General features: G+C 35.9%; 1 protein-coding gene across 1 annotated transcript; it reads right to left on the bottom strand.

Moving 5' to 3' along the window:
* Positions 1-1,417: 1,417 nt before the first annotated feature.
* Positions 1,418-25,168, bottom strand: LOC131955774 (phospholipid-transporting ATPase ABCA3). The gene is made up of 22 exons (XM_059320029.1): positions 24,637-25,168; positions 23,761-24,063; positions 22,847-23,106; positions 22,220-22,460; positions 16,470-16,643; positions 15,803-15,984; positions 14,712-14,849; positions 14,312-14,441; positions 13,956-14,110; positions 13,676-13,831; positions 13,275-13,485; positions 11,727-11,976; positions 11,111-11,454; positions 5,494-6,092; positions 4,752-5,157; positions 4,237-4,434; positions 3,815-3,963; positions 3,550-3,704; positions 3,109-3,328; positions 2,794-2,981; positions 2,526-2,696; positions 1,418-2,265 (listed from the first exon to the last, which is right to left on the bottom strand). The coding sequence occupies exons 1-22, from the start codon at positions 24,944-24,946 to the stop codon at positions 1,779-1,781; spliced, it is 5,427 nt and encodes a 1,808-aa protein (XP_059176012.1). The 5' UTR covers positions 24,947-25,168; the 3' UTR covers positions 1,418-1,778.
* Positions 25,169-27,013: the final 1,845 nt, after the last annotated feature.

The following is a 27,013-nucleotide window of genomic DNA, read 5'->3' as shown; positions in this document are numbered from 1 at the left end:
CATACGTCTATATAAATATACATACGTATATATAAATATACATATATATATATATACATATATATATTTATAAACTAGCCGGCCAGGCCCTGCACTGGCAACACTGAAAATGTATCTGTAAAGGACTATAAGTATAACTTAGTAATCAGCATATACCCGGCATTGCCCACCCTAACCACAACTAAACAAAACGCAAAACGCAAACATAACACAAACACAAATACAAACGAATACACAAAAACAAACGCTAAGACAAACCCAACCACAAACACAAAGAAAACACAAACACTAACGCAAACAAAAAAGCAAACAAAAACAAACACAAACCCAACCACAACCAAACACACCAAAAAAAATCAATGCCAACATAACGCAAACCAAACCCAAACTCAAAGAAAACACAAAGTGCTCACAGTCTAGCCCAGGGCGCCAAATCGCACCATGCTGAGGCGCCGGCGTAAACGCCTGATTCAACTTAGTAAACGACTATAGTACCTCAACTTATTCATAGTCTTTTGCACTCACTTTTAAACGAACATAGGTGCCAAACCGAACACAGGAAGGCCCCAAATAGCACCCTGTCTGGGCGCTGGAGGACGCCCGGATTCGATTCACTTAAAGACTATAGTAACCTTTCTTATCCATAGTCTATCGCACTTTATAAAGCGAAATTATGCACCATAGCGCTCACAGGATAGCCCAGGGCGCCAAATCGAACCCTGCTGGGGCGTGGGCGAACGCGCCTGTTTCAATTTAGTGAAAGATCAGTAAATGAAAGAAATCAACATATTGGACATGTAGGACCTGGCTTATTAATTGTTATTGATTATAAAAAATAATTTAAACAGTACGTTCAGTTTATAGAATAAATAAAAGGCAGTATTAAAAAAACCAACAACATTGCATTTAATCAATCCCCGCTAATTATGTAATTATTGTTTTTTCTAACACCAAAACGAAGTAATAAAAAGTAAATCCCCCCCCCCCCCCCCGATAGAATGTTTTTTAAAGGGAAGTAACTGTGTTTTCCTAATCAAGGGACGTAATGAGCGCTAAAGGACTAAATGCAAATACTTTTCAGACACAATTAGAAATGTTATAAACGTCGATACATTTTTATTTAATTGTATGTAATGTACATATTGAAAATTATTACTTTAAGTACACAAAATGAAAATTGTTTTAAAACACTTTCAATATTAATTTTTTAACTCATAAATTTAGACCATGAGCACTTTAATAATCTAACTCTTGAATCCATAGAAGTATTGTGTGTATATATATAATAAATTGCATTAAACTGTGTTTCTCAAATTATTTTATGAAAAGGCCTACCCTAATAAAAAACATTCCATTTAATCAGGTAAACCATTGCTACATAACTAATCTAAGCAAAACTAGTTTTGCTAAACAACAGTCAAACACTGAAAATTAGCAGAGCTTTATCCAATTCTCTACATCAAAATTTCAAATACCTAATTTTTTTTTAAAAATGTGAATACTTAAGGTTAGTTCAAGTAAATTTCTGAAATCAATCAATATTAATCTTCTGCAGACAAATTTCAAGCTCATAATATAATCTGCAACAAGATAAACCTGATAAAATTTTAACAGCAATTTTTATATCACATTTAACTTGGGGAAAAAAACTATCAGTCTCTGTAGTACATTCTCATGCATATCATAGAAGATCGTGCATGAAATATAAACACTACAACACCCCCAGCCTTTCCTTGTCTTGGTTTTAGTAACTCGTGTAGAAAAAAAACAAAACATGATCAAAGTTTGGTCCTCTGAATTTCAGGTTCATCAACATCATAATGACTGGTGCATGGAAAACAACACATACAACATCCTGTGTCAATATTTTTAACTTTGTCTTGGTCTTCTTGCATGCGAGCAAAGTAAATAAAAACTTGTTCCAGTGAGGTCTGACTGACCAGGTAATCTTCTATGCCAAGTCTTTCTCTGGCCCTCTCCATCTCCCCAAACATTTGAGACCAGGTGAGCTGGGTGTCAGTGATGTGGTAGTTGATCATGTTCTCATGAATGTCTGTCAGTTTACTTCTAGGAAAGGTGCTGTTTATAAACTCCATCAGTGGGGCCATGTTGGGTGGGCCCCCATCTGGAGGGTAGGCCACTTTGGCAGTAAATGTGTAGCCTTCCCCAAATTTGTTCTTCAGGTGTTGTATGCTGCCCAGACATTTGAACTGCCCATTTACCATGATGGCTAATCGTGTGCATAGGGCTTCACATTCTTCCATGCTGGAAGAATTGATAAAGCAAAGTTAACACTAGTGAAATCGAGTCAATTAGTAGGGAAATAAAGAAAAATTGATTCGTCTCTTTTAGAATTGTGCACAATTCGAAAACAGATTATTTTTCTTTAAGACATTAGTGGTTGTTAAAAAAATTAAAGTTATTTTCTTTGTAAATTAGTGTTTAAACTAAAAGATAACAAAGTATACATTTACTTTAATTGAAAAATGAATAACATATTTTTTACAAAGAAAAAACCAATGTACCTGTGTGAGGTGAGGACTAAAGTTCTCCCGCTGTCTCGAACATCAGACAAAACTTCCCACAACATTCTCCTGGCAACAGGATCCATCCCAGTGGTTGGCTCATCAAGGAAAACAACATCTGGGTCTCCTATCAAAGCTATGGCTGTGCTCAGCTTTCTTTTGTTGCCACCACTGTAACATCATACAATGGTTGATTCATTACAATGGCAAGTAAAGTCATGCAAGAAACCAGATAAAAGTAAACACTACATGTTGAATGAACAAGTACCTGTAGGTGTCACACTGCTTGTCTGCATATTGGGTCAGTGTCATTGCATTCATCAGACTGCTGACAGCTTCAGGTATATCTTGTTCTTTAATCCCACGCAGACGTGCAAATAAGGTCAAAATTTCCTTGCCTGTCAGCTGACCAATCAATGCGTCAAACTGAGGGCAATAGCCTAAGCGCTTGCGAGCCTGGGTATAAAATATTCATCATTACTACACAGATTTCAAGTGACAACGACAAGGAAAATATATAACTAAATAATCAATATATACATGCTCTGTGTATTAAAATCAAAAGAAAGAAACATAATCTTACCAATTCCCTTTGTGTTTTAAGACTATAAGTGTCTAAGAAAGCTTCCCCACTACTAATTGAAGTGTCTCCTGTTAACATCATAAAGGTACTAGATTTTCCTGCTCCATTAATTCCTAGAAGACCAAAGCACTCCCCAGCTGGTATTCCTACACTCAGATGATCCACTGCCCGGAAGTCATCATAATACTTTGTTAGGTTTTTTAGCACAAGTTTCTCAGAGCTGTAAACAAAAACACATACTTTTGATCAGTTGAAATATTTTGCTTATCGAACTAAGAATTTTTTTATTCAAGAAATTCATTAAACCCTGTAAGGTCATAAAATATAATTTTATAGTTGTAAAATGTATTTTAATGACATTTTTTAAAAACTTATCTATTACTTACTGGTACAGCATGAAGACTGCACCACAATAAACAGATTACAATAAACCCAACTCACCTGATAAGAGTAGATTGGGGAGTGCTGTCAATTCTTTCTCTTTCTTTAGCCACATCTTCATCTTCTTGTATAACACTGTCTCTGCTCATTTGTGAGGTGTAGTTCTTTGATGACACATTGATAGCTTTTTGACTTTGAAACATCATGTACTGAAGCTAAAAAAATAACACTTTTTAAAATTGAGTGAAAAAAGTACAACTAAAAAAAATTCTCTAATTTAAACCCTATAGCTACTAGCAGATGTTGAAGAATGTATTTATTTTACCTTCTGTAAGATTCCATACTCTGAGAGAAAGATTAAAGTCCACATGACACAGCCTTGGATAACAAGAAAAACCAACATTCGACCAACGCCACTTTTTTCCCAACCAAAATAGTTTTGGTTGTAATGAAAACAAGGAATACCACAGTCTCCTGTAAATTTGAATTGAAAAAAATGTACTGGCAATAGTTGTTGTAAAGATAATTTAATAATAAGGAAGAATAAAAATGTTTAGTTTAAATAATTACATTTTAAATGAACAATACAGGTTTTTTTAATTTTAACATTTAACTTAATTTTCTTAAATAGCAACACAAAAAGATAAAAGCACTTAGCTTATTGTGACACATTTTTTTTAGTTAACATTTATGATTTCTAATCCTTTAAAGTTTAAAAAAAATGAGATTTGTTGTTATAAATCTTACCATGACTGCACCCCATATTAGCATAGATCTGCTGACATAGGTCTCGAAACTGGTAGTTTTGATAAAATTGCAACATTCCTTGAGATAAACAAAAGTTTGGGAATACAGCCAAGAAAATCCACTCTAGAACTATTGACACATCTTCCAAGTCTATTTGAGGAATGCTTAAAATAGCAACAACAAGTAGGGTGGCCACACCTGAAACAAACACATAAACCATGCATGTATTGAACAAATAGTGTACAGTAAGATCTATATTATATTGGGATCTAAATTATATATATTATAATTATATATATACTATAGTTTTATTTTGCACTACACCTTTTTGATCATAAAAATGGGTGTTAAGTGATATTTTTACCCATATCATGTTGTTTTCAATAAGCATAATTCACTTAGCTTTAGAGTATTATTGTTGAAATTTATCTTACAAGATAGAACCATTAATTTTTAAGTAAAAAAAAAATAAGTGTAAAATTTAAAAAATGATGGTAGACAGAAATAAAACTTACCAGTGAGAATATTGAACACGGTAATCCATACATAAGCTGTAGCTGGTACAGTAAAGGCAAATGAAAAGAAATACATGAACGGCAACATCGCCCAGCCATATAGCAGGAAAATTAATATCAACTGAAGCCAATGCAGATCTTCAGTAAAGTTTTTTACAGAAAAGGCAAAGTAAGATGCAATGATTAACAGGCAAGGGATGAAGTAGTTGATGAGGTCCCAGCAGAAGGTTGACACCCAAAAGTTGACTGGGTGAACACCACTGACAAACTGAATGTGCTTGGCCTTCACTGTGCTTTCTCTCACAAGGAACACAACAAAGCTGCTGGCTAAGAAAGCCATGCCAAAACTCAAGTTGAAACTAAGTGTGAATCCTGTAAAGTCTTTTCCACTGGCTTCATCATTAGCCTGTTATAAAGCAAGAAATTTTTGCTCAAAGGGTTGATTTAAAAATGCTTTAACTCATATCAGTGAAATCAAATGGTTTTATTTTAAAATTCTGCTAATAAAATTATTAAAAACAGGTAGATCTAGTGTTAATATTTCATAATAAATATTTTAACAGCTGTTTCGAATTTTCTAAACATTTACTAGCATTGCCCATAGAGTTGATAAAAAAAACCCCAGTGCCATTATAAATATATCGACATGTTTTTCAGTGTTATAAATTGTTTTTGAAAACGGTTTCTATGTACTGAAGTTAGAACGAAAGATATTTTAGATTATAAATTGATTGTTATTTACCTTATTAACAGCTAGTCTAGGCAAAGGGTGATTGGCAGTCTCAATGTTGTAATCAGAACTGTTGGTAAAATATTTGACAAGGCCATTAAACATGGTTGCCAGAGAGATAGCAATGCTGTGGTACCCTTGGTTGTTGAAATAAGATGTCACGGATGAGTGGTTGAACTCCCAGGCAAGCATGTACCTCAGGTTGTATGTTCCTATCCCTTCCTTCCCTTTCTGTAATAGGTAGTCTTTAACATCAGAATTATTTTGAAAACCAGGTTCTTTAGAAATATCCACTGGTATGGAAGGGGATTTTGGCATAAACTGGTGGGCAAATGTTTGAGCCATGTCCTCATCAAACAAATCTGTGCTGTAAGGAATATAGTTTTTCCCAAAGTCCTCTGGGACAAGGCGCAGAAGAGGCATGTCTATGAAGGATGGGAGAGTTTTAAGCACTGTTAAGCCCATGACAGTGAAGAAGAGAGGAATCACAAGCTGGCTGATGGTGACGAGTTTGTTGCGAAATGTGTGGATGGCACGTTTCATGAACATTGCCACAAACTGCTGCAAAAACAACTTCATGCCCGTGTTTTTTTCCAGCCTGTGACTTAAATCTGAAATATAGTTGGCTTTGATTAAAATATTTTAAAAGAATTTACAGGACAAAGCATTTATTCTATGAGGGGGGGGGGGGGGTTAGGACGATAGAATATTGTGATAGATTGGCAAACACTGACGAGGAGCCACATCGGTTGTTAACAGTCTTTATTTACAGCCATGAAGGGAAGAGGAAGAGGAAGTACGATACACAAGGGACATCACTCAAGATAACAATATAAATATAATACTAATACAGAAGAGTGAGTTCCCTTGACCTCACAATTATCTCAATCTATTACATCCCTTTACCCTTAGAACACAATAACACATCTCTCAATAGAACAATTGATAGTATCCTAAAATCACCAATTATATTGTAACATGAACACTATGGTAGATTACATCCTTACAAACAATGCACAATATGCTACAACATAATCAAGATACAAAACAATGATGTCAAAGTCCTTTTGACCTTTAAAATCATAGGTCTAACTTATTTGGGACTTTGATTGTCCTGCTTGACCTTCTCAGTGGTTTTTGATTTGGTGACTCAAGATTCTGACCATCTGGATTCTCTATCTCAGGAGGTCTAGGATTTAAATCATTAACTCCAGAATTTACATTTTCTGACTCCAGACAACTTGGTTCACTCATATCAACAGAACTTGGTTGTGGAACAAACTGAGTTGGTGTGAACTGATCAGACTTGGTGGGATTGATAGATTCACACTTATTATCTGCACAAGTTATTTTTAACTGGTCTGCATGTCTACGGACAATAAGTCCATCATTTGTTTTTACTTTATAAGACACAGGTCCTGTACATTGAACAATTTGACCTGGTATCCATTTTTCCTTTCTCCCATAATTTCTTAGATACACATTCTCATTAACACCAAATTCTCTTTCAATGGATGATTTGTCATGATTTACTTTTTGTGTATGTTGATGTTGGGAAACAGACCTTTGAACAGTTGGATGTAGTAGGTCAAGATGAGTTTTAATTTTCCTACCACATAGCAATTCGCATGGTGCAACATCTGTTGTTATATGAGGAGTTGTGCGGTATTTGGCTAATAACCTGTTTACTCTTTCATTGTCACATTTAGCTTCTTCTGTTTGGTATTTACTTTTGATGTTACCCTTTTAGTTTCTGTAAGTGCTAATGATGTTAGCAAGGTTGTTTGATGATCACATTCCTTCTTACTAATGTATTTGAAATAGCCATATCACCATAATCATTTATTAAGTTACAAATACTTTGTTTAGGCAACTCTGACTGATAATGGACTGCATCTTCTCCATCTTTTATATTATCTTCACAAAGGTTTTTATTTCTTATTTTATATGGCCTTAAGTCATCATTCACAGACTCTTCAGGCCAACCATTCTTACAGTACTCATATACTTTTATTAAGCACTCATCTTTTTGTGTTTCTCTTTTAATATCATTCACATTTATATTTGAGTTATCCATGATAGTGAAGAGAACAAATACATCTTCTGGTATATAGCTAAGGCTTTGGTTTTTTAAAGGTAATCTACTAAGACTATCTGCACTATTCTCAGATCCAGGTTTGTATTTCAATTCATAATTGTATGCAGTTAGTGTGATAGCCCATCTTTGAATTCTTGGTGAGGCATGCTCAGGTAGGGTTTTGTTTTCTCCAAATAAACCTAGCAATGGTTTATGATCTGTAAAGATGGTGAACTTCCTACCAAACAGAAACTTATGAAATTTCTTAACACCAAAAATGATGCCTAAGCCTTCCCTATCTAACTGAGAATAATTTTTCTCAGCCTGGTTCAAAGATCTACTGGCAAAAGCAATGGGTCTGTCACCCTTCTCATCCATGTGGGACAAGACTGCTCCTACACCATCTGGTGAAGCATCACATGTTAATATAAGTCTTTTCCCTGGGTCATAGTGAGTTAGTAAGGTGTCAGCAGACAAAGCCTCTTTTGCTGTATTAAAAGCAGCTTCTTGTTGTTTACCCCAGTGCCAAGTTGCATTTTTCTGTAGCAGCTTGTACAGTGGTGATAGTTTACCAGACAGATTTCCTATGAACTTTGCATAGTAATTTATCAAGCCCAAAAAAGCTCTTAGTTGTTGGGTATTTTCAGGTTTGAGTGCTTCTTTAATGGCTTTTGTTTTCTCAGGTTGAGGTCTGATACCTTGCTTGCTCAATATATAACCAAGAAAACTAATTTCTGTCAACATGAATTGACATTTATCTTTGTTTATCTTTAAACCTTTTTCACCAACAATTTTCAATACTTTATCAAGTGTTTTAAGATGTTCAGTGTCATTCTTACCAGTTATGTACACATTGTCAAAGTACACACAAACATTTGGAATGTCCTTAAAAATACTGTCCATGACAGCTTGGAAAATTCCAGGGCTAGATGATATGCCAAAACATAGTCTTTCATATTGGTAGAGTCCTTTATGTGTGTTTATTGTCGTATAGACTTTTGAATCTGGATGCAGTTCTAGTTGAGTGTAAGCATGACTAAAGTCTAATTCAGTGAATTTGTCTCCTCCTGCCAAATTCAAAGAAATTTCCTCAATGTTAGGTATAGGGTACCTATTTAGCTCTATTTGCTTATTCAGTGTAGTTTTATAATCTCCACAAATTCTTATAGAACCATCCTTCTTTAACACTGGCACAATGGGCGACGCCCAATCGGAATAGTCTACCTTCTTTATGATGCCATTAGATTCCAATCTACTTAGCTCATTTTCAATTTTATTCCTCATTGCATAAGGTGGAACTCTAGCTTTGCAGCAGCTTGGATTTGTGTCTTTAATGCTTAACTTCACTGTTCTATCATTTAGTAAACCTGAATTGCCAAAAACACTTTTATTTTCAGATATTACTTTATCTAGTGAAGTAAGACTAGATTCTTTTCCATTGTTCAATGAACAAATACTCTCCCAATTTAACTTAAGATTACTTAACCAGTTCCTACCTAGTAATGGTGGTCCATTTCCTTCAACCACAAGAAGAGGAAGTTTAACACTTTGACCATTATGACTTACATGAACCATACACTCTCCTATTACCGGAACATTGTCACCAGTGTATGTTGTTAGACACTTGTGACATGGCTGTAGAGGCACTGATCCTCCTGTGACAGCGTCAAAATCTTTCTTTGTTATGACTGTTAGAGATGCTCCAGTGTCAAGTTGGAAGCTGATGCTCTTACCGTTGATATTAACTAGTACATTGATGGGAGCGTGACTTATTGATTTCACAGAGAACAGGTTGAAATCCGGCTGCGAATCAGTTTGAGAATTTTCACTGGTAGAGTGGTTCATTGGTTGGGTTAGGTAGTCTTGGTGAGAGTTAACATAGTGCTGCTTTTGGTTGCGGTACTGTCTTGACTGGCTAGATTTAGCAACAGACGAAGACTTTGCAAAGCAGGCCTTGGCAATGTGACCTTGCTTACTGCACTTATAACAAGTTGCAGACTTGAACTTGCACCGATGAGATGCATGGGGACCTTTGCATCGATGACATTTTTGATAATTATTACTAGATTTAGATCTAGGATTTGAACGAGCAGGCTGTTTAGCATAAGTTGGAATGCTCTGTTGGGGTTGATGTTTGTTGACTAACCTGCTGTTTACTGCATGGATCCCTGAAGGCGTTAGAGATTTCGCCGCATCTGATGACTGCTGGATTGAAGTTGCGAGTTGTATTGCTTTTTCTAATGTTAGATCTGACTCGAGCAGCAACTTTCTTTGAATATCAGGGCTGTTTACACCTGTCAGAAACTTTTCACATAGTCTGTCAGACAGCGTGTCTCCAAATTCACAGAATCTACTTAAATGACGTAAAGCAGCAACATATTCTGATATTGACTCGTTTGGTTGACGAGTCCTACTGTCAAATCTAGCTCGACATAGAAACTTTGATGGGGTAGGCGCATGGTGGTCTGTTAGCAATTTGCTCAGCTCGTTAAAGCTCTTGGTATCTGGACTAGCTGGTGCGCATAAGTCCTTTAGTAGCCTAAATTGTTGAGGCCCTATGACTGTTAACAAAACAGCTCTCTTTTTGGCTTCTATCGTCACGTCGTTAGCTTCAAGGTAAAAGCTTAACCTATCTAGGTAATCTTGAATGATTTCATCATTCGAATCAAATTCTTTTATTTGGCCATACAGCGCCATTATTCTAGAAATACTTAGCTAATAAGCTCTAGCAAACCTCTTTTTGCGTAATTAGGTGCTCTTTCTAGTGGATTATTTATCCTTCGTCGCCAATGTGATAGATTGGCAAACACTGACGAGGAGCCACATCGGTTGTTAACAGTCTTTATTTACAGCCATGAAGGGAAGAGGAAGAGGAAGTACGATACACAAGGGACATCACTCAAGATAACAATATAAATATAATACTAATACAGAAGAGTGAGTTCCCTTGACCTCACAATTATCTCAATCTATTACAAATATATAAATTGGAAACACATTACTTCAATCCAGCTTTCACAAATCTGCCACCAAACAATGTGACTGAAAAAGTTTGATGCTTTGGGGTCATTGTTTAACCAAAGAGTGGTGAGATACAATTGTTCTTGGTGTTTTCTTGAATAACTGGGTCTTGTTAACCTTGCTTTATTGTGTGCTAGTTTATTCTACAACTGAAGCCTCACTTTAAAAAAATATGTATTGTTTATTCAATGAAGTAAAGATTCTAAAATAAAAAGCAGTCTAAATATTATTTCTCTCCACTTTGTACCTTGTAAAACTAAAATGTATAAAAAATCTTTATCAAGCTCTTAACTACATTAAAAACAGGAAAATAAAACAAACAATTCTTTCTTTAGATGTATAGAAAAAGCAATACTCACTACAATGTGTTAAATAGACTTATATTAACTTATATTGGAAATTCAATTGTCTTCATAATTTGAAATAAATTGCTTGATTAGAAAAAAAGGGCAAAACTTTGGGACTGGATTAAACCACAAAGACAGATGGATCTAATTGTAAACTAAGAAAAAGTTTGTAAAATAAACTTACTTAGAGCCTGAGATGAAGAGAAATTACTTCGTGACAGATCTACCATGGCATTGTCTGGCTCTCTCTCAGTTCTCTCATTTATGATGTGTTTAATGTTAACATAATTGCTGAGTGCTTTGTTCCTGTTAGTCATATTAATCCCATTACTTTTGGCTGAGCTTTCATTTGTTCTGTCCTTGACCAAGAGCTCAGATTTACCATTTTTATTGAATGCCTTGTTCATGATTGTTGTGTGAGTTCCATTAATTGTGGCTGAGCTTTCCCTAGTTGTTAGAATAGCCTTTCTGTTATCATGAATCTGTGCTAGTCTTTCTTTACCATTGTTATCATCAGACTCTCCTACTCTATAGAAATAATTGTAATAAGTTATAAGACAGCAATTTAATACTGGCTAAAAATAGATATGGGATTATCTTATGCATTAACCATTTGATGTTCAACAATGCTTTTTTTTCTGTCTACAATTTTTTTTCTATATTTCTATAAAGTACAAATCAAATATATAAAAGACTGATTGGCCATACTAAAAGTAATAATTGGAATTCTAAGCTTTTACTGAAAAGAAAATGTTTTGTGGTGTCAGTAATTAACTTAAAGGAGAAAGAAAGTAACTCACTTTAAAAAGACCTCTTCCATTGTGGTGACTGAGGCACCAAAGCTGCTGATGCCCAGCTCCCTCTGTCTCTGTTCTAAATTTGAAAAAAGTGCCTCAAAGTTTTCCACGCAGTTTTGGGGGAGTATAAAGCTGAGCTCTGCTCCTACGTTGCTCTCTAACTCAGCTGTGGGGATGTGCTGCTTGACCACACATACAACATTGTTCACATCACAGGTGGGTTCCTTGACAACTACCATATGGTAGCCAGCTCCTGGTAAGGTAAACATCACATTCAAATTTTTAACTAAACATTGGTTATTTTGTATAATAGCAAATAAAAATATGCTAAATTGATGTTTAGACACTTAAGTTATAGGAAAGAAACAAAACTATGAAACCACATGAAGTAAACAGTTAATCAGAAAATGAAGACAATTATATTTTACAAAAAATCTTTCAACTTCTTTTTCTAGTTAAAATATGGTTTACTTTTAAAATCTGATGTTATTTTTTTAAAAATAATACTAGAGAGTTATTTCAAATTTAACCTAAATAAAAAAAAATATAGAAAACATTTACAGCAACAAACTTTTAAATGCACTGAAAATAAGAAAATAAAACTAATTTGATAGTAATTTGCTTTCTTCAATAAAAACTTTTGGTGCTAAAACAAGTCAAAGATCTCATGAGCTACCAAAGCTTTTATCAAAGAAAGCAAATTAGTTTTATTTTCTAATTTTCAGGGCATTTAAAAACTTGTTGCTATGAAGGTTTTTATATTTGTTTTCTTTTCCACTTTTTAGTGATTCCTACTTTATGAAGTCGGCATGACTAAAAATATTTGCTTTAAAACACCATCAGTAGCTCGTGATATCTGAAAGATGATTATCTGCCCCGTTAAAGCAGCCTTCCATGACTATATTTTACAGTAGACAGTCAGTTCTTAGTCTTGTTACCTCCACTCGGTTTCATATTTATTTTAAAATTTATTATCTGCCCCTAATAGCTTTCAATAGTTCAAACAGCTTGTCAACATTCCAGTGAACCACAGCTGACCAGATTATTAGGGTGGTCGCTTCTGTTATTGAATATAGTAATCTCACAAACAAATAAATGTTAACTAAATAAAAGCTTGTAAAAATAGATCAATTTAAGAAATAAAACCAGAAGCAACAATACAAATAATTATCATTAAAAAAAAATTAAAAACCCACGTTTTCTGATTGAACTAAAAAGTTTTTTGTTCATTCAATAGGAGGCCAGAAGAGGGAAAGTACCGAACCTTGTTTTTATCAAATTACAATTACTAGGTTATGTCCCTTTTTTGTACAAATCAATAGGAGTCTAAAATGATCAATACAATTTTTCCATGAATCAATTTAGTAATAATAATAATTGAATATTGTATTGTCATCGGAAACAAAGCTTCCCTGAAAATTTCAGCGCGCTAGCTAACTGGGAAGTGCCTGAAATTTTGATCGCAAGATTTGATGGAAAGACAAACATACGCGAAAGCAAGTTAAAGAAAACATGGGAAAAATGTCAACAACAAAACCCTAAATAACCCACCATATTTCTTTTTCAAGAAAAGAGAACTCCCACAGCACTTGACAACCCCATCTGCCATGATGGCAATCCTCTCACCAAGCAAATCAGCTTCATCCATGAAGTGAGTACTAAGTACCATAGTCCTTCCAGCTCGATTTTTTTGTAACACTGTCCATATGTTGCGCCTAGCATTAGGGTCAAGGCCAGAAGAAGGTTCATCCAAAAATACTACCTGATAAAATAATATGAGAAAATGTTTGGTTTGAAAAAAATGTTTGATCAACAGTTCTGTAGAATGTTATTGCAACAATGTTAACAGATTCAACCATACTTTAACAGCAGCATAAATTATGATAAATTGCTGATGAATAAGGAAGTACTGTTGAAATAAGTAAAAGTTAGAAAGCAAGTTTTGAAGCTACCTTTGAGTTTCCAATGAGTGCAATACAAACAGAAAGTTTCCTCTTCATCCCACCAGACAAGGTTTTTGACATGGCCTTAAGTTTGGGGTAAAGTTCCATGTCTTTCAACATTTCTGAACACTGTGGCATTATCTGGTTCCTGGGCACACCTTTAAGCTGATATAAAAAGCAAACATTTGTATGTAATAGGCTCTTGTTTGTTTGTTACTGTTTACATTGTATTTTTAATATGACAGTGGATAACTCTTCTACTAAAACGTTAAGTTTTGTCCAGACATACCAAACCAAAGAAAATCATATGCTCCTCCACTGTGAGGTTATCAAACAAAATGTCATGTTGGGGACAAAGGCCAAGGCTGCTGCGGACCTCACTAATCTCCCGACGGATATCAAATCCATTAATGAGAGCAGTGCCACTGGTTGGTGGGTAGAAACCTGGAGTTAAAAATATACACATCTTAACAAGTATAAATGTTTCAAACATGTTTAACACAAAATTTATTTAAGGGTAAAAATTGTGTTTCCAATTAAATAAAGGAATAAAATATCAGAATACTTTCAAATGCCAAATATCATTAGAAATTCAAATAAATTTATGTTATTCAACTGTTTGACAACTTAATTAATCAAACTTACCTGTCAGCATAGACATTGTAGTAGTTTTGCCAGCACCATTGTGACCCAGTAATGCAGTTATCTGCCCTTCATACATATTTAATGTCATCCCAGCGACAGCAACTTTTTTCTTCTTACCACTGCCATACACCTAAAACACAACTTAAACATTATTTTACTATTTTACTAATGGGACAGTGTGTGAGTTAAAAAAAAAACCACAAGAACACAGCAACCTTAAAAAAAAACTTTAAAAAAATATTGAGTATAAATCTTTAAATTGAGTTTATATATATATATATATATATATATATATATATATATATATATATATATATATATATATATATATATATATATAAAGAGAGAGAGAGAGAGTATATAGACCCTATATTTTCAATTTTTAAACTTCTAAATTTACCTTGCATAGATTTCTGATTTTAATTCCAGCCTTCTGATTTGGTTCTTTCTCAAACATGGATGGATCCTGCCCTATACTGACAGTATCATCAAGCTCAATATAATCTTGGGATGATGGACAACATCCCCAATATCTTCTCTGTTATAAATTTAAATAATTTTTCATTGAACAATTATTTAAATATAACAGCTAGAGCAGTTTCAAAACCATAGAACTACTAAATTTTATTTTTAGCATTATGCACATGGGTATTATTTTCTTTAAGAAAATTTTAAAAAATTACAGAACAACAAATAAGAAAAGTATTTCAATCATTGATGGGAGAGACAATTATCAGGCAAATAGTAATATGAAAGCTGGAAGATCCCATGGCTCCTCCTAGCAATGGCACTTGTCAGAACACAGGGAAACCAACTTTCTTCTTAGTGGAGAGGACTGGGTACATTTCCAAATTCATCATTCTATTATTTCTTTTCAGATGTAGAAATAGTGATGAGTCTTTACCAAGAAATTTTAGTGAGTTTCCCACACCTGAGCGAATCTGGGCAGGAATTTGAAGCAGGACACTTTAACAACTTCTGGTCCATTTGCAAGTAACCACAAAGCTATGGTCTATAGAGTTCTGGCCATTGATATGAACAAGTCCAAGATATGATGATGTGGAGCACTTGACTAGTAGAAGACTAGTGCCATCGCTGAAAAAATATCCACACTGTCCATTTGGACCATGTTAGAGAGGCATCTTTGTGGTCTGAACCACCCAGTGATATACCCAGAGGGTCAAAGGTCTAATAGGGGACAGCTTGTGGATGCCCGCCAAATTCTCTCTTGTAGTGGCACTTGGCCAAGTAAAATCTTTACCAGGTAAAGATCTCAATAGAGAGAATGAGTCATATGAAGGATTTTTTTGACAAGCTAACATTCTGTAGGTGGACTATGGGATTCCTACTGACTTGAGCTCATGAGTACATAAGACACAAAGTCATTTATTAAACATATCAAAGACAGGTTGTCTTATGAAAAAGGCAAGACCCCTGTACCAAGTCATGCTCACACATAATTTAGTGGTAAACAATGATAAGAAAACCTACCGAAATTGGGAAATACCAAGGTTGTGGGACACCATAGTCCCCAGGGAAAACAGCTTCAATGTACCAGGCAATCAGACAGTGAATGACTGAGTCTACAATCAACATGATGAGCACAAACATCATTGAGAAGTCATCATCCACAGACACACCAGAGTTAAGTGTTGACAACTGAATCCCTGAGCCTGCAAGTGTTACAGTTAATATGTGGATTAAAACACAGCTATATCAAGTTAGCAAGTTATCTAATGGCAGTATTTTAAAACATTAATTTAATAATATTAATAGCCTATATGATAATCAAGCTTAAAACTGCAAGACAAGCCTACAAAAGTTGCCTTACACCTCTACAATCCCACTACTTATAATACCCCCCCCCCCCACTCTATCTAATGACATGAATCTTGACTCACCCACTCCCTCAAACATGCCCAGCAATGTACCACCATATGCCACAGCTACCCCCCCCCCATCTAATGACATGAATCTTGACTCACCCGCCCCTCAAACATGCCCAGCAATGTACCACCATATGCCACAGCTCCCCCCCCCCCCCATCTAATGACATGAATCTTGACTCACCCGCCCCTCAAACATGCCCAGCAATGTACCACCATATGCCACAGCTACCCCCCCCCCCCCCACACTAATGACATGAATCTTGACTCACCCACTCCCTCAAACATGCCCAGCAATGTACCACCATATGCCATGGCCACCTGAAAGTCCAGACAGGAAACCAGCTTGGCAACAAAACTTAGAGTTGTGTATCTTTGTTGCAAGAAAAAATATGGGATATACATGCAAAAATACATGATCCCTGCTATGGCTGCTCCAGTGTTGGCTGAAATAGAGTACATTTAATCACCCTAATCAAAACAATGCTACACCAAAACTTTGTAAGAAACTTTAACTTGGTAAATGAAACAAGACTACCCATTATCCTTTATATGTAAGCCCTGCTAGGGGGGATACCTAAAATCTACCCTTCTAGGCTTAACTAACTAATCTGTCCGGTCAGTGCAACCGTGGTAGAACCCACAGTGGTTAAACCCTAACCTTAGTCTAAATAATAAGCTACTAAATAAAACAAAAACTTTTAACAATCTAATAAAATTTATTGCATGGAACCAAAAGTTAAAAAAAAGAATAGATTAAAAACTACCACAAAACAGAACCAAACGAAACAAACTTTTTACATCAAACAAAACACCCAATTTCGGACTACGTCCAGGACTATGACGAACACAAACACAAAATAAATATGGCTGGATGGTGCGAATTTGCTATTCTTTTCACTCGGATGACCAGAGAGACTGCCTGCTCTCTTCACCGCGGCTTTCCACACAAAAGACAGAGTTGAACAAACCGGAAACCGACTTCCACACACCTCACACACTACACGTAAACAAATAGTCCCTAATTCACGGATAACAAGCCAAACACGACGAAACATGCAACAGAATATTATAAAAAGACACTTAATATAAACAATGACAACAATATAAACGAAATATATATAAACTAGCTATAACCAGGGACATAAACAGTGAGACAGCGGCGCCATAATACGGGACTACACAACTAAAAACGACGAACCATTTACGACATGAAACGAAACGATACATTCGCCTTCTAAGTTACAAATAATAAAAATACACTCCAGCCGCTCACATACACGCCCCTTAAAGCTTGCGGTCACCGCAAGCTAACAAACTTGAAAAAAACAGCCCACAGGGCATAATCAAAAATGTAACAAAAAAAACAAAACTTTGCAGGAAGAACTTGCAAAAAAATCAGCCCACCGGGCACAATCATAAATTTTACAAAAAAAACAATTTTTGCCAGAAAATCAGCCCACAGGGCATAATCATATATGTAACAAAAAACAAAAAAACTTTGCAAAAGAACTTGCAAAAAAATCAGCCCACAGGGCACAATCATAAATTTTACAAAAAAACATTGTCAAAAAAATCAGCCCACAGGGCACAATCACAAGTCTAGCCTACTAGGGACTCTGCGCTCCCTGACCGACCTACGCAGAGGTATGTCAGGTACTGTGGGGTTACCGGCTGCTCTGGTCCCCGGCAATTGGACCTTATAAATTATGTGGCTGTAGCCTGGAGTAGCCGGCGGTATCACTTTGACCGGCCTTGGGGAGGGTGGTTGAGCCCTGGGAGGCACATATCTGGTAATCTGGGTGCTTGCCACCCGGCGGGTGCCAGAAGGGCCATCTTTCTTTTTAATGGCGTAACACCCGCCGGTGATCGGAGGTACTTCGACCACGACATAAACTGTCGGGTCGTCCAGGTCTGCCATTTTGCTTCTGCCTAGTGGGGGTTGTCTCAGAAGGACCAGATCGCCTATGGCCAGATCAGCTACATGTGCCTTTTTGACCTGCTTGTCCTTCTTGCTTAACTCTGTCTGGGGGCATTCCCCAGCACCACCACCCGGTGCCTTAATTAAGGATGGGTTAGGTGGAACCATTGCCTCTAGTTCCTCAGATTGGTCCACCTTTACACTGATTATGCTGGCGCGTAGACAGGATGTTGGGCCTGATACCACTGACGGATCTGGGTGAAAAGGTTGGTCTAATGGCTGTACCACCTTTTCGTCCTTCATTCTGTGGTCTCCTTTCGTCGCCTGAATGGTTGGTACACTCTTGGTAGGCACCAGAGTCCTTTCGTGGGGGCGGAGGACCTTGTCCCCTCGCCATACCTTCGGTGTCACCCCTGGAGGCTTGATCAGGTGGGCCAATGTGGTCAGGTCCTGGAGAACGTTCATGCCCAACAAGCAGGGTGGAGCTGAGCCACCCACTGGATCCTTTATCACAAGGAACCCCTTGTCGCGTATTTCTTCCTTATTGACCTCCAGGTCAGTAATAAAATAGCCATTGTATGGGATGGCCAACCCATTTGCTGCCCTCAGGGACAAGGGTGTGTCTGTTCTTAAGATAATGTTCTTGAGGCTACTGTAAAAAAATGTTTCAGTGACCGTGCTGACTTGCGAACCACTGTCTATAACGGCCGTCACCGGTACACCTTGTAAATAAACAGTCAGGGTGGGGCACTGTCCAGCCAGCTTGTGAATGGTGGAGCTTGGGCTCTGCCCACCAGCAGTAGTAAGACTCTGAATCACTGCGACCTCCTGCTTCTTTGAGTTTTGACAATGGCGGGCGAGGTGGCCTTGCTGGTTACAGTTGTAACACATTCTTGTTTCCGCCTCTGGACGTCGGCGAGGTACCCTTCGGCTAGATGCAACATGAGGGTTCTGTGCCAAACGAGTCAACAGAGCCGATAGCTGCTCTGCGAGCTTGTCCACCCTGTCTTCCAGCTTGGACCTGGGCAGGGTGGGTTCTTCCTTGGGGCGGGCATGTAGAGCTGCCACATAGGCAGGTTCTGTACCTGGGTCCTCGTCTCCAGACCATCGAATGGCCGCATCCCGTATGGCCAGGAAGGGGATCTTAGGGTCCCTGAAAACTAGTTCTTGCAACTGGCGTCTGACTGAGGACTGGCTCAGCTTTTCCATAAACTGGTCCCTTAGGAACTCAGCATTCGTCTGAGGGACCTGCAGGGTGCCCTGTCTGGCAACAAGGGCCTTGAAGGCCCTGTGCAGGCGGTGCGAGTAGGCCCTCACCGACTCGTGTTGGCCCTGCACAACCATTTGGAGTTGCGCCATTAGCTGGGAGACGCTCCTCTTCTCCCCATAGACTTCTCGGAGGAGCCTGATGGAGGCCTCTGGGTCACGTTGCAGGTCATCTCCCCTGCAGCTCAGTTCTTCTCTCACAGCTTCCCCCAGGTACTGCCAGAGAAGGTCCTTCCTCTCTTCTACTGAGACGTCTCTTCTGGCCCTCCAGAGAGACTGGACCTCGTCAATGAATCGTTCCACATCATAGCCGTGGCTGTCCCCATGAAACTTCCGGATGAGGATCTCCCTGGGAGGAACGATGATGATGGCTGGTGCCACCTCCGCCATCTCGTCCGAATTGGGTGTTTTAAACAACAAACGGTTCCTACACTAAACAAAAACTAAACACATATGGTTCCATAAAGGGCCTATCAAAAACAAAAAAATTTAACTAAGCTACACTAGCCCTAGTAAAAAACAAAAATTTAACTAGACTAAAGCACTGACCCCACTCGTGCTACCAATTTGTAAGCCCTGCTAGGGGGGGATACCTAAAATCTACCCTTCTAGGCTTAACTAACTAATCTGTCCGGTCAGTGCAACCGTGGTAGAACCCACAGTGGTTAAACCCTAACCTTAGTCTAAATAATAAGCTACTAAATAAAACAAAAACTTTTAACAATCTAATAAAATTTATTGCATGGAACCAAAAGTTAAAAAAAAGAATAGATTAAAAACTACCACAAAACAGAACCAAACGAAACAAACTTTTTACATCAAACAAAACACCCAATTTCGGACTACGTCCAGGACTATGACGAACACAAACACAAAATAAATATGGCTGGATGGTGCGAATTTGCTATTCTTTTCACTCGGATGACCAGAGAGACTGCCTGCTCTCTTCACCGCGGCTTTCCACACAAAAGACAGAGTTGAACAAACCGGAAACCGACTTCCACACACCTCACACACTACACGTAAACAAATAGTCCCTAATTCACGGATAACAAGCCAAACACGACGAAACATGCAACAGAATATTATAAAAAGACACTTAATATAAACAATGACAACAATATAAACGAAATATATATAAACTAGCTATAACCAGGGACATAAACAGTGAGACAGCGGCGCCATAATACGGGACTACACAACTAAAAACGACGAACCATTTACGACATGAAACGAAACGATACATTCGCCTTCTAAGTTACAAATAATAAAAATACACTCCAGCCGCTCACATATATAACTGTGGGTTTTGGGGGTCATCCATAAATTATGTCACATTTGACAGTTTTTATCTTTCCCCTCCCCTCCCCACTGTCACACATCATCACAAAAAGCCAGACCTCACATTTAAAAAGACTTCACATGTCAGATATGTTTTTGTCTTTTAAAAAACACTGACTTTGGTTGAGCATGGGTCTGACCACACTAACCCCTCATATGCTCAGGTCACAGAAACAGTTGAACTCTACTTCACCTGCCCCATCCCTCACCAAGTCCAAAAGGCAACTTTATCATTCACATCTAAAAAGAAGTCACATTTCAGTTTACATGTATTTGTCTTTCTATAAAATTTTCTGAGCTTGAACCTCATTTGAATAATAAATGAATTAAATATTAAAGCTAACACCAAAATAATAATAGTGAATTAGAACCAATCTAGTGGGTTGTAATTTCCACTGTGCATTTTCTATGAGGGAAAATTAAAATTAAAAAAAATTTAACAATGACATGATGTGTTTTGAACCCGTACCACCTACATGGTGACTATTACACAATCATTTCAGCAAGCTAGGCACATTCCATTAAGTAAAAATATTGAGTTATTTTACTTTAGCCAGAGTAAGAAAGTAAAATTATGCGAATGTTATTTTAAATTAAACTATATCCTAATTTAGTCAAATTCATTGCTGAAAAACAAAGGTTTATATAAAATATTTAAGGCCTGAAATAGTTTAGTAAAGAAACTAAATTATTCATTGTGTGTTTATTTTAGACCGGCCTAGAATCTAGTTCTCTACTTGCTCATGGACAGATGAAAAATGGCTTAAGTCTAGTTTATGGGTAGCTCTGGATAGATTCATTGTATTCTTGAATTAGATGATCTATAAAGCTAAAAACAAAGATTTATATCAAATATTTAAGGACTAAAATAGTTTAATAAAGAAACTCAATTATTTATTGTGTTTTTACACTTGTTTTTCTTTTTAACTAATTAATTTTATTAAAACTAAATCTAGTTTATCGGTATAAGTTTTGTTTCATATTGATAAACTCCTATTTGTTTTTAAGTGGCATCACTAAGTTCCCTGTGACAGTTTTTAATTTTTGTGAGAATAAAGTATTTCTACAAATAAATTTATCAATAAATTAATTATAATTTATAAATAAATTTGTGTAAAACATTTTAGGAAAAAAGAACATTATTCTCTACATAGTAAAGATGCTCTCATATAGCAGAACAGACAAACAAACAAATAAATTTTAAAAATTTAATTTAATTTAAAAAAAAAATACAAACTTTTCACTTTATATAGATAGATAACAAATTTGAAAACATTTTCCAAAATAAATCAATAGTACTATTTTATGTTATACTCCAAATATTTTTATATAGATCTAGTTGTCTATGAGAAAAAAGAAAATTAAAAAGCATTTTTAATATTGCGCTTATTTTCTCACAATAGTCTAAAATGTATTCTATAACAAAAATTTTACTACATCTTTTTAACTAAAATAGCATTAGGGTTTATATATAGAAATAAATTATATATTCACCTTTTGCAAAGAAGACGCTGATGGTAAAACAGTATGTGATGGTGGCAACGGCATAGCAGAAAAGATAGATAAAAACAATAAAAGGGTTGGTCTTTGCAATGACAGCTCCTTTCTCATGGTTTAGAACAATACAGTAGAACAAAGTCTTGATTGAGATGCAGATGAGCAGAAACAGGATGTATTTAGTGAACCAAGCAACCCAGTGCAGCCAGTTGTTGATTCCCATCATCTTCATACTCTCCTGCATTTGGAAACATTTTTTGTGTTATGTCATGTATTGGTCTAATTTTTTTTAGTTGCATTCATGTTCCAAGGTTCTATGAAAATGTACAAACTATTTAAGTAAAATAAATGTCTTAATGCAAGAATAACTTTAAGGCCATTTCTCAGAGACATTTCTTTCAAATTTTTTTATATAAATGCATTTCCAGTGACAATGCATGCAAATTTAAAATTGAATTTGTTATTAAATTGGTCACAAATGTTATCAAACTCACATACATATAAAATTTGACATATGGAAGCATAAAGTTTTAAAATGTTTGATCTAAAATCCTAAAAGCTTTCTACAAAGGAAAACAATATAAGGCTAATAAAATTAAACTTAAGTATGTAGAGTAGTCACACCTTTAGTTTCCTTTCCTTCTCTAACACAATGTCCCTTGTAATACTAAGGACAGTCACCACCAAACTCAGCATGATTGCCATAGGGAATTGTTGCTGGAGCACCAGTACATAGTTGTCTTTGACATATGGAGGATATAGTTGACGCTTGAGTTTCAGATTTGTAGATTTGTACTTAACAAAAGCTTTATCAGTCAGGAACTCCTTCATTAGTGAGTCATCTACAGCATGCTGAATGGCCAGAAATCCTTCCATTTCATATCCTGGGATTTAATGAGTGCCATAAAACTAGTAAGTTATGGTGTATATATATATATATATATATATATATATATATATATATATATATATATATATATATATATATATATATATATATATATATATATATATATATATATATATATATATATATATATATTTCTGTAGATTATATAGGCTTTCTGTAGATTGTCAGGTTTCTCACTTATAATAAGCATTCTTGAGAGGGGATAATTACCAAATGGGTCAATTCATCAGGAGGAGGGGGGGGGTATCAAAGAGGTAATTGGGGGGGGGTGATAATGTACTAGACATTTAACATTACTGGGAGAACTGTGTTTTAATAGTCACTTTAGAATGATGGCATGGTTGGGTGGTAGAATACACAACTGGCAACATGAAAGTCCGGAGTTTGAATTTCCCTGATTTCACCCATCTTTAATGAGTGCCTGACTCATGTTAGTAAATGTGGCTGGGCATTGAAGTGACCACACTATCTCTTCACGTGCCCAAGTCACACTCACAGGTGATCTCTACTTCATCTACCCTATTGACCATAAGGTCCAAAAGGGTAATTTTACTTTACTCAACAGACCACATCAAGAGCCCTGCCACCTATGAACAGACGAGCATTAACTGCTTGTATAAGAACTTACCAGGTTGTCCATCACAGCGATCCATGTTTTCTCGAGGCCCAACTATTTGGTACGGTGGAAACTTGAAGTTGGTTGACCATTCTGTATTGCTTTGGAAGCCGAATTTTCTATTCACTTTAGCAAGTCGAGGTGCATAGCTGAGGCGGATCTTGTACACCACATTTTTGTTGGGCACAACTGTGCCATTGACTTGGTTAAACTCACTGGTGAAAACTACTCCACCCAGGTAGATATTAGAGTTGTTGACTGTACTGTTGACTAAAGTGATGAACTTTACCATTTCATCCTCATTTGGAAAAGGAGCTGAAAATTTGGATGAATAAGCAGCATTGTTTGTAGACACTAAAACAATTCCATACACATGCTAATTAACAGGAAGTGGCCATGAAAGAAAATTAGGACAATTTTTTAAACAAGATTCAATATGCATTATGTATGTAGATATAATTTTTCTCAATAAAGCATTCTCATGTACTAATTAATTGCTTGATATTATGCATCGATTAATTTTATCTGTAGGACAGAGTAGCTTTTTCAAAGTCAGATGGCAACATTAAAATTACCAAGGGATCCACTTTCTCCTTGTTCTACACATCATTCAATATTAGATAACATATATTGGGAACCAGGTTATTTGAGAGTAGCCATAGTCTATTACTATACAAATAAACTATCATAAATCAGAAAAAAAATTAAAATTGACCATCAATAAAACTTCTATGGTCTCAACAGGAACCAGCAGTATAAGAGATCAGGATTTTATATTTGAAAAATTATAGTAAAATATTTCATAATAGACACAGTATCACCGTTTGATTTCTTGTCTTTGGAATACTTTAATTTTGAGTTATAAAATGTACAATTTAGACTACTTACCTATAGGTATGCCTAATGTTTTATTTACTCTGTCCATTATCCGATTTGTAGCCTCATTATATGGAGTGTAGGCAAGCGTGAATTTGGTAATATTATTAGGAACAAGCCTGGGATTTAAACTTTGGTAATAGCATGCATCCCAGTTTGTTGGAAAAGGGTGTGGGGTATTTTCCACCCTTAGTCGAACAGTCATCAGAATTATAGAGAACAGGGTAGGTAATCCAACTTCAAACAATGTCACTATTGGTTTTCCTTTTCTGATTAAAAAATTCTTCCATAAGAGAAGCCGAAACTTTAAGAAAGACCTCATGATTTTGTATTGAAATTAAAAGACTCTAAAAATTTAATTGTTGCTTGTGCCAAACTTTAGTTCCATTTAGGCCAAGCCTGAAATTGAAAGAACAGAATTATTAAATATCAGCTTACGGCTTTGTTAAAATATTCACAAAAAAATCAATCGCGCAACATGTTTTTCAATCACTCAAGAATGATAACATCCTAAACAAACCATGTGATCCCATACAGTGACTGGGTGGACTGATGTCATTCACTTATACAACAGGTCATGTGATAAGGTAGCTTTCGTGAACTACTCTTGTTCTCCGATTACTGACAACACAGCAATCCATTGTTTGAGCTGCAAATAAATTTAAAAAGAAATAGATAACAATGTGTTTGTCTTGTGAACAGTGTAAGACAGATAATCTGACTGAAAAGTGGGTCATACTAGCAAATGCAACAGAAGAAATTTTTATTAAGTTACAGAAAGATAACAACTATGACCTAAATAACCTAAATGTTCTTGTGAAATTTCACAGCTAGACACTCAGTAAAATTTTGATATCTTCTTAACTATAGACTTGGATTTGACTATAGTTAACTATACACATAGAATTTGAAATGATATCTAGATTTAGAAAAAAAAAGTTTTGTATTTAAAAAAAATGTAAGATTTAGTGTAGGTCTACATCTTTGCATTATATAAATCTGATTACAAGTTAGTTTTAAAAAATGAAACTGGTGATAAAAAAATCACTTCAAAGTTTAGCCTGTGATGTACAATCATAGAACTGAGCTGATATCCTACTTACTGATATCTCCCACTCCATTGTTTCTATATCTATATTCAGAGATACTTTTTTAATGATTGATTGAAAAGCACAGCTATCTATCTACCTACCTACCTACCTACCTACCTACCTACCTACGTACGTACGTACGTACGTACGTACGTACGTACGTACGTACGTACGTACGTACGTACGTATGTATGTATGTATGTATGTATGTATGTATGTATGTATGTATGTATGTATGTATGTATGTATGTATGTATGTATATAACAGTGCAACAAGGTGGACAGGTTGATATCAAACTGTTTTTAAAACAATATTAAATTACTACTACCAATGAAGTAAATTGTCAACATCTGATGCTACAAAACCACAATACCAATCCATTATTTAGATAAGAAAAAACTTGTACAGAAATAAACAGAGGAACAAAGGCAAATGGCATACCTTGATGAAACAGCAGAAACATTACTTTTCTTTTTCATACAAAATCTATAAAACATATAAATGTAATATTAACAAATTCAATGTGACCTATCCTGAAACAATCAAGGTGTCATTATGCACATGTGGCACTTTGCTATTAATGTAGAGCTGCCTTTTGGTAAGTTATGCTAAAATTAATGATAACTGCAACACATGCATTTCATTTAAAAAGTTTGAACAGCAACAAATCCCTATAAATAAACATTTGACTCAATATTTGCTGGCATAGGTTGTAGCCGTTCTGTAGTGTTAACCTTGAGCCTTTTTGGATGGACCTCAGTATCTTATACTGTAATGGCAGAACTGTAAACCAATGGTCTCAGTTTTACACCTTATGACATGGACCTCAGTATCTTACACTAATGGCAGAACTGTAAACCAATGGTCTCAATCTTACTTAAGCCTTATAGAATGGACTTCATAGCATCTTCCAATGGCAACCTTAGTAAGCCATGTATAGTAGGCCCTAATGTTGGTAATTTGGTATTTCTTATATTATAAAATAATAAACCAAATAAGTGTACTGAAACTCCACTTGCATAAAAACCATGTTACTACACACTATTTAAGAATGCTATGGACTGTCTAGCCTGTTTTATATTTCAATTTTAAAACAATCTGAATTAAGAGTCCAACCATTTTATAAAGTATATGTATTCTCTTACTACCACTTTATCATGGCTTAGATTTGAGGATCAATTTTCAAACAAATTTGATTAATCTATATTTGTATCTATCATGGTAAATAAACTTTTTTTTACACATGACTACCATGCTAAATAAAACCATTGGGGCATTAGAAATTGCATTCATTTTT

This window comes from Physella acuta, unplaced genomic scaffold (assembly GCF_028476545.2).
Source record: "Physella acuta isolate Inbredline_101_S28 unplaced genomic scaffold, ASM2847654v3 ptg001101l, whole genome shotgun sequence".
Taxonomy (NCBI): Eukaryota; Metazoa; Mollusca; class Gastropoda; family Physidae; genus Physella; species Physella acuta.
This window is presented reverse-complemented; position numbering and strand designations above follow the sequence as displayed.

What these genes read in the sequence shown, in the direction of transcription:
- LOC131955774 (XM_059320029.1), bottom strand. Translation starts at nt 24,946, where the DNA reads ATGAGGTCTTTCTTAAAGTTTCGGCTTCTCTTATGGAAGAATTTTTTA. An exon ending in AGAAGGAAAGGAAACTAAAG is followed by an intron (nt 22,461 to 22,846) that starts GTGTGACTACTC and finishes TTCCAAATGCAG; the next exon opens with GAGAGTATGAAGATGATGGG. An exon ending in CTCTTCATCTCAGGCTCTAA is followed by an intron (nt 6,093 to 11,110) that starts GTAAGTTTATTT and finishes ACTATATTTCAG; the next exon opens with ATTTAAGTCACAGGCTGGAA.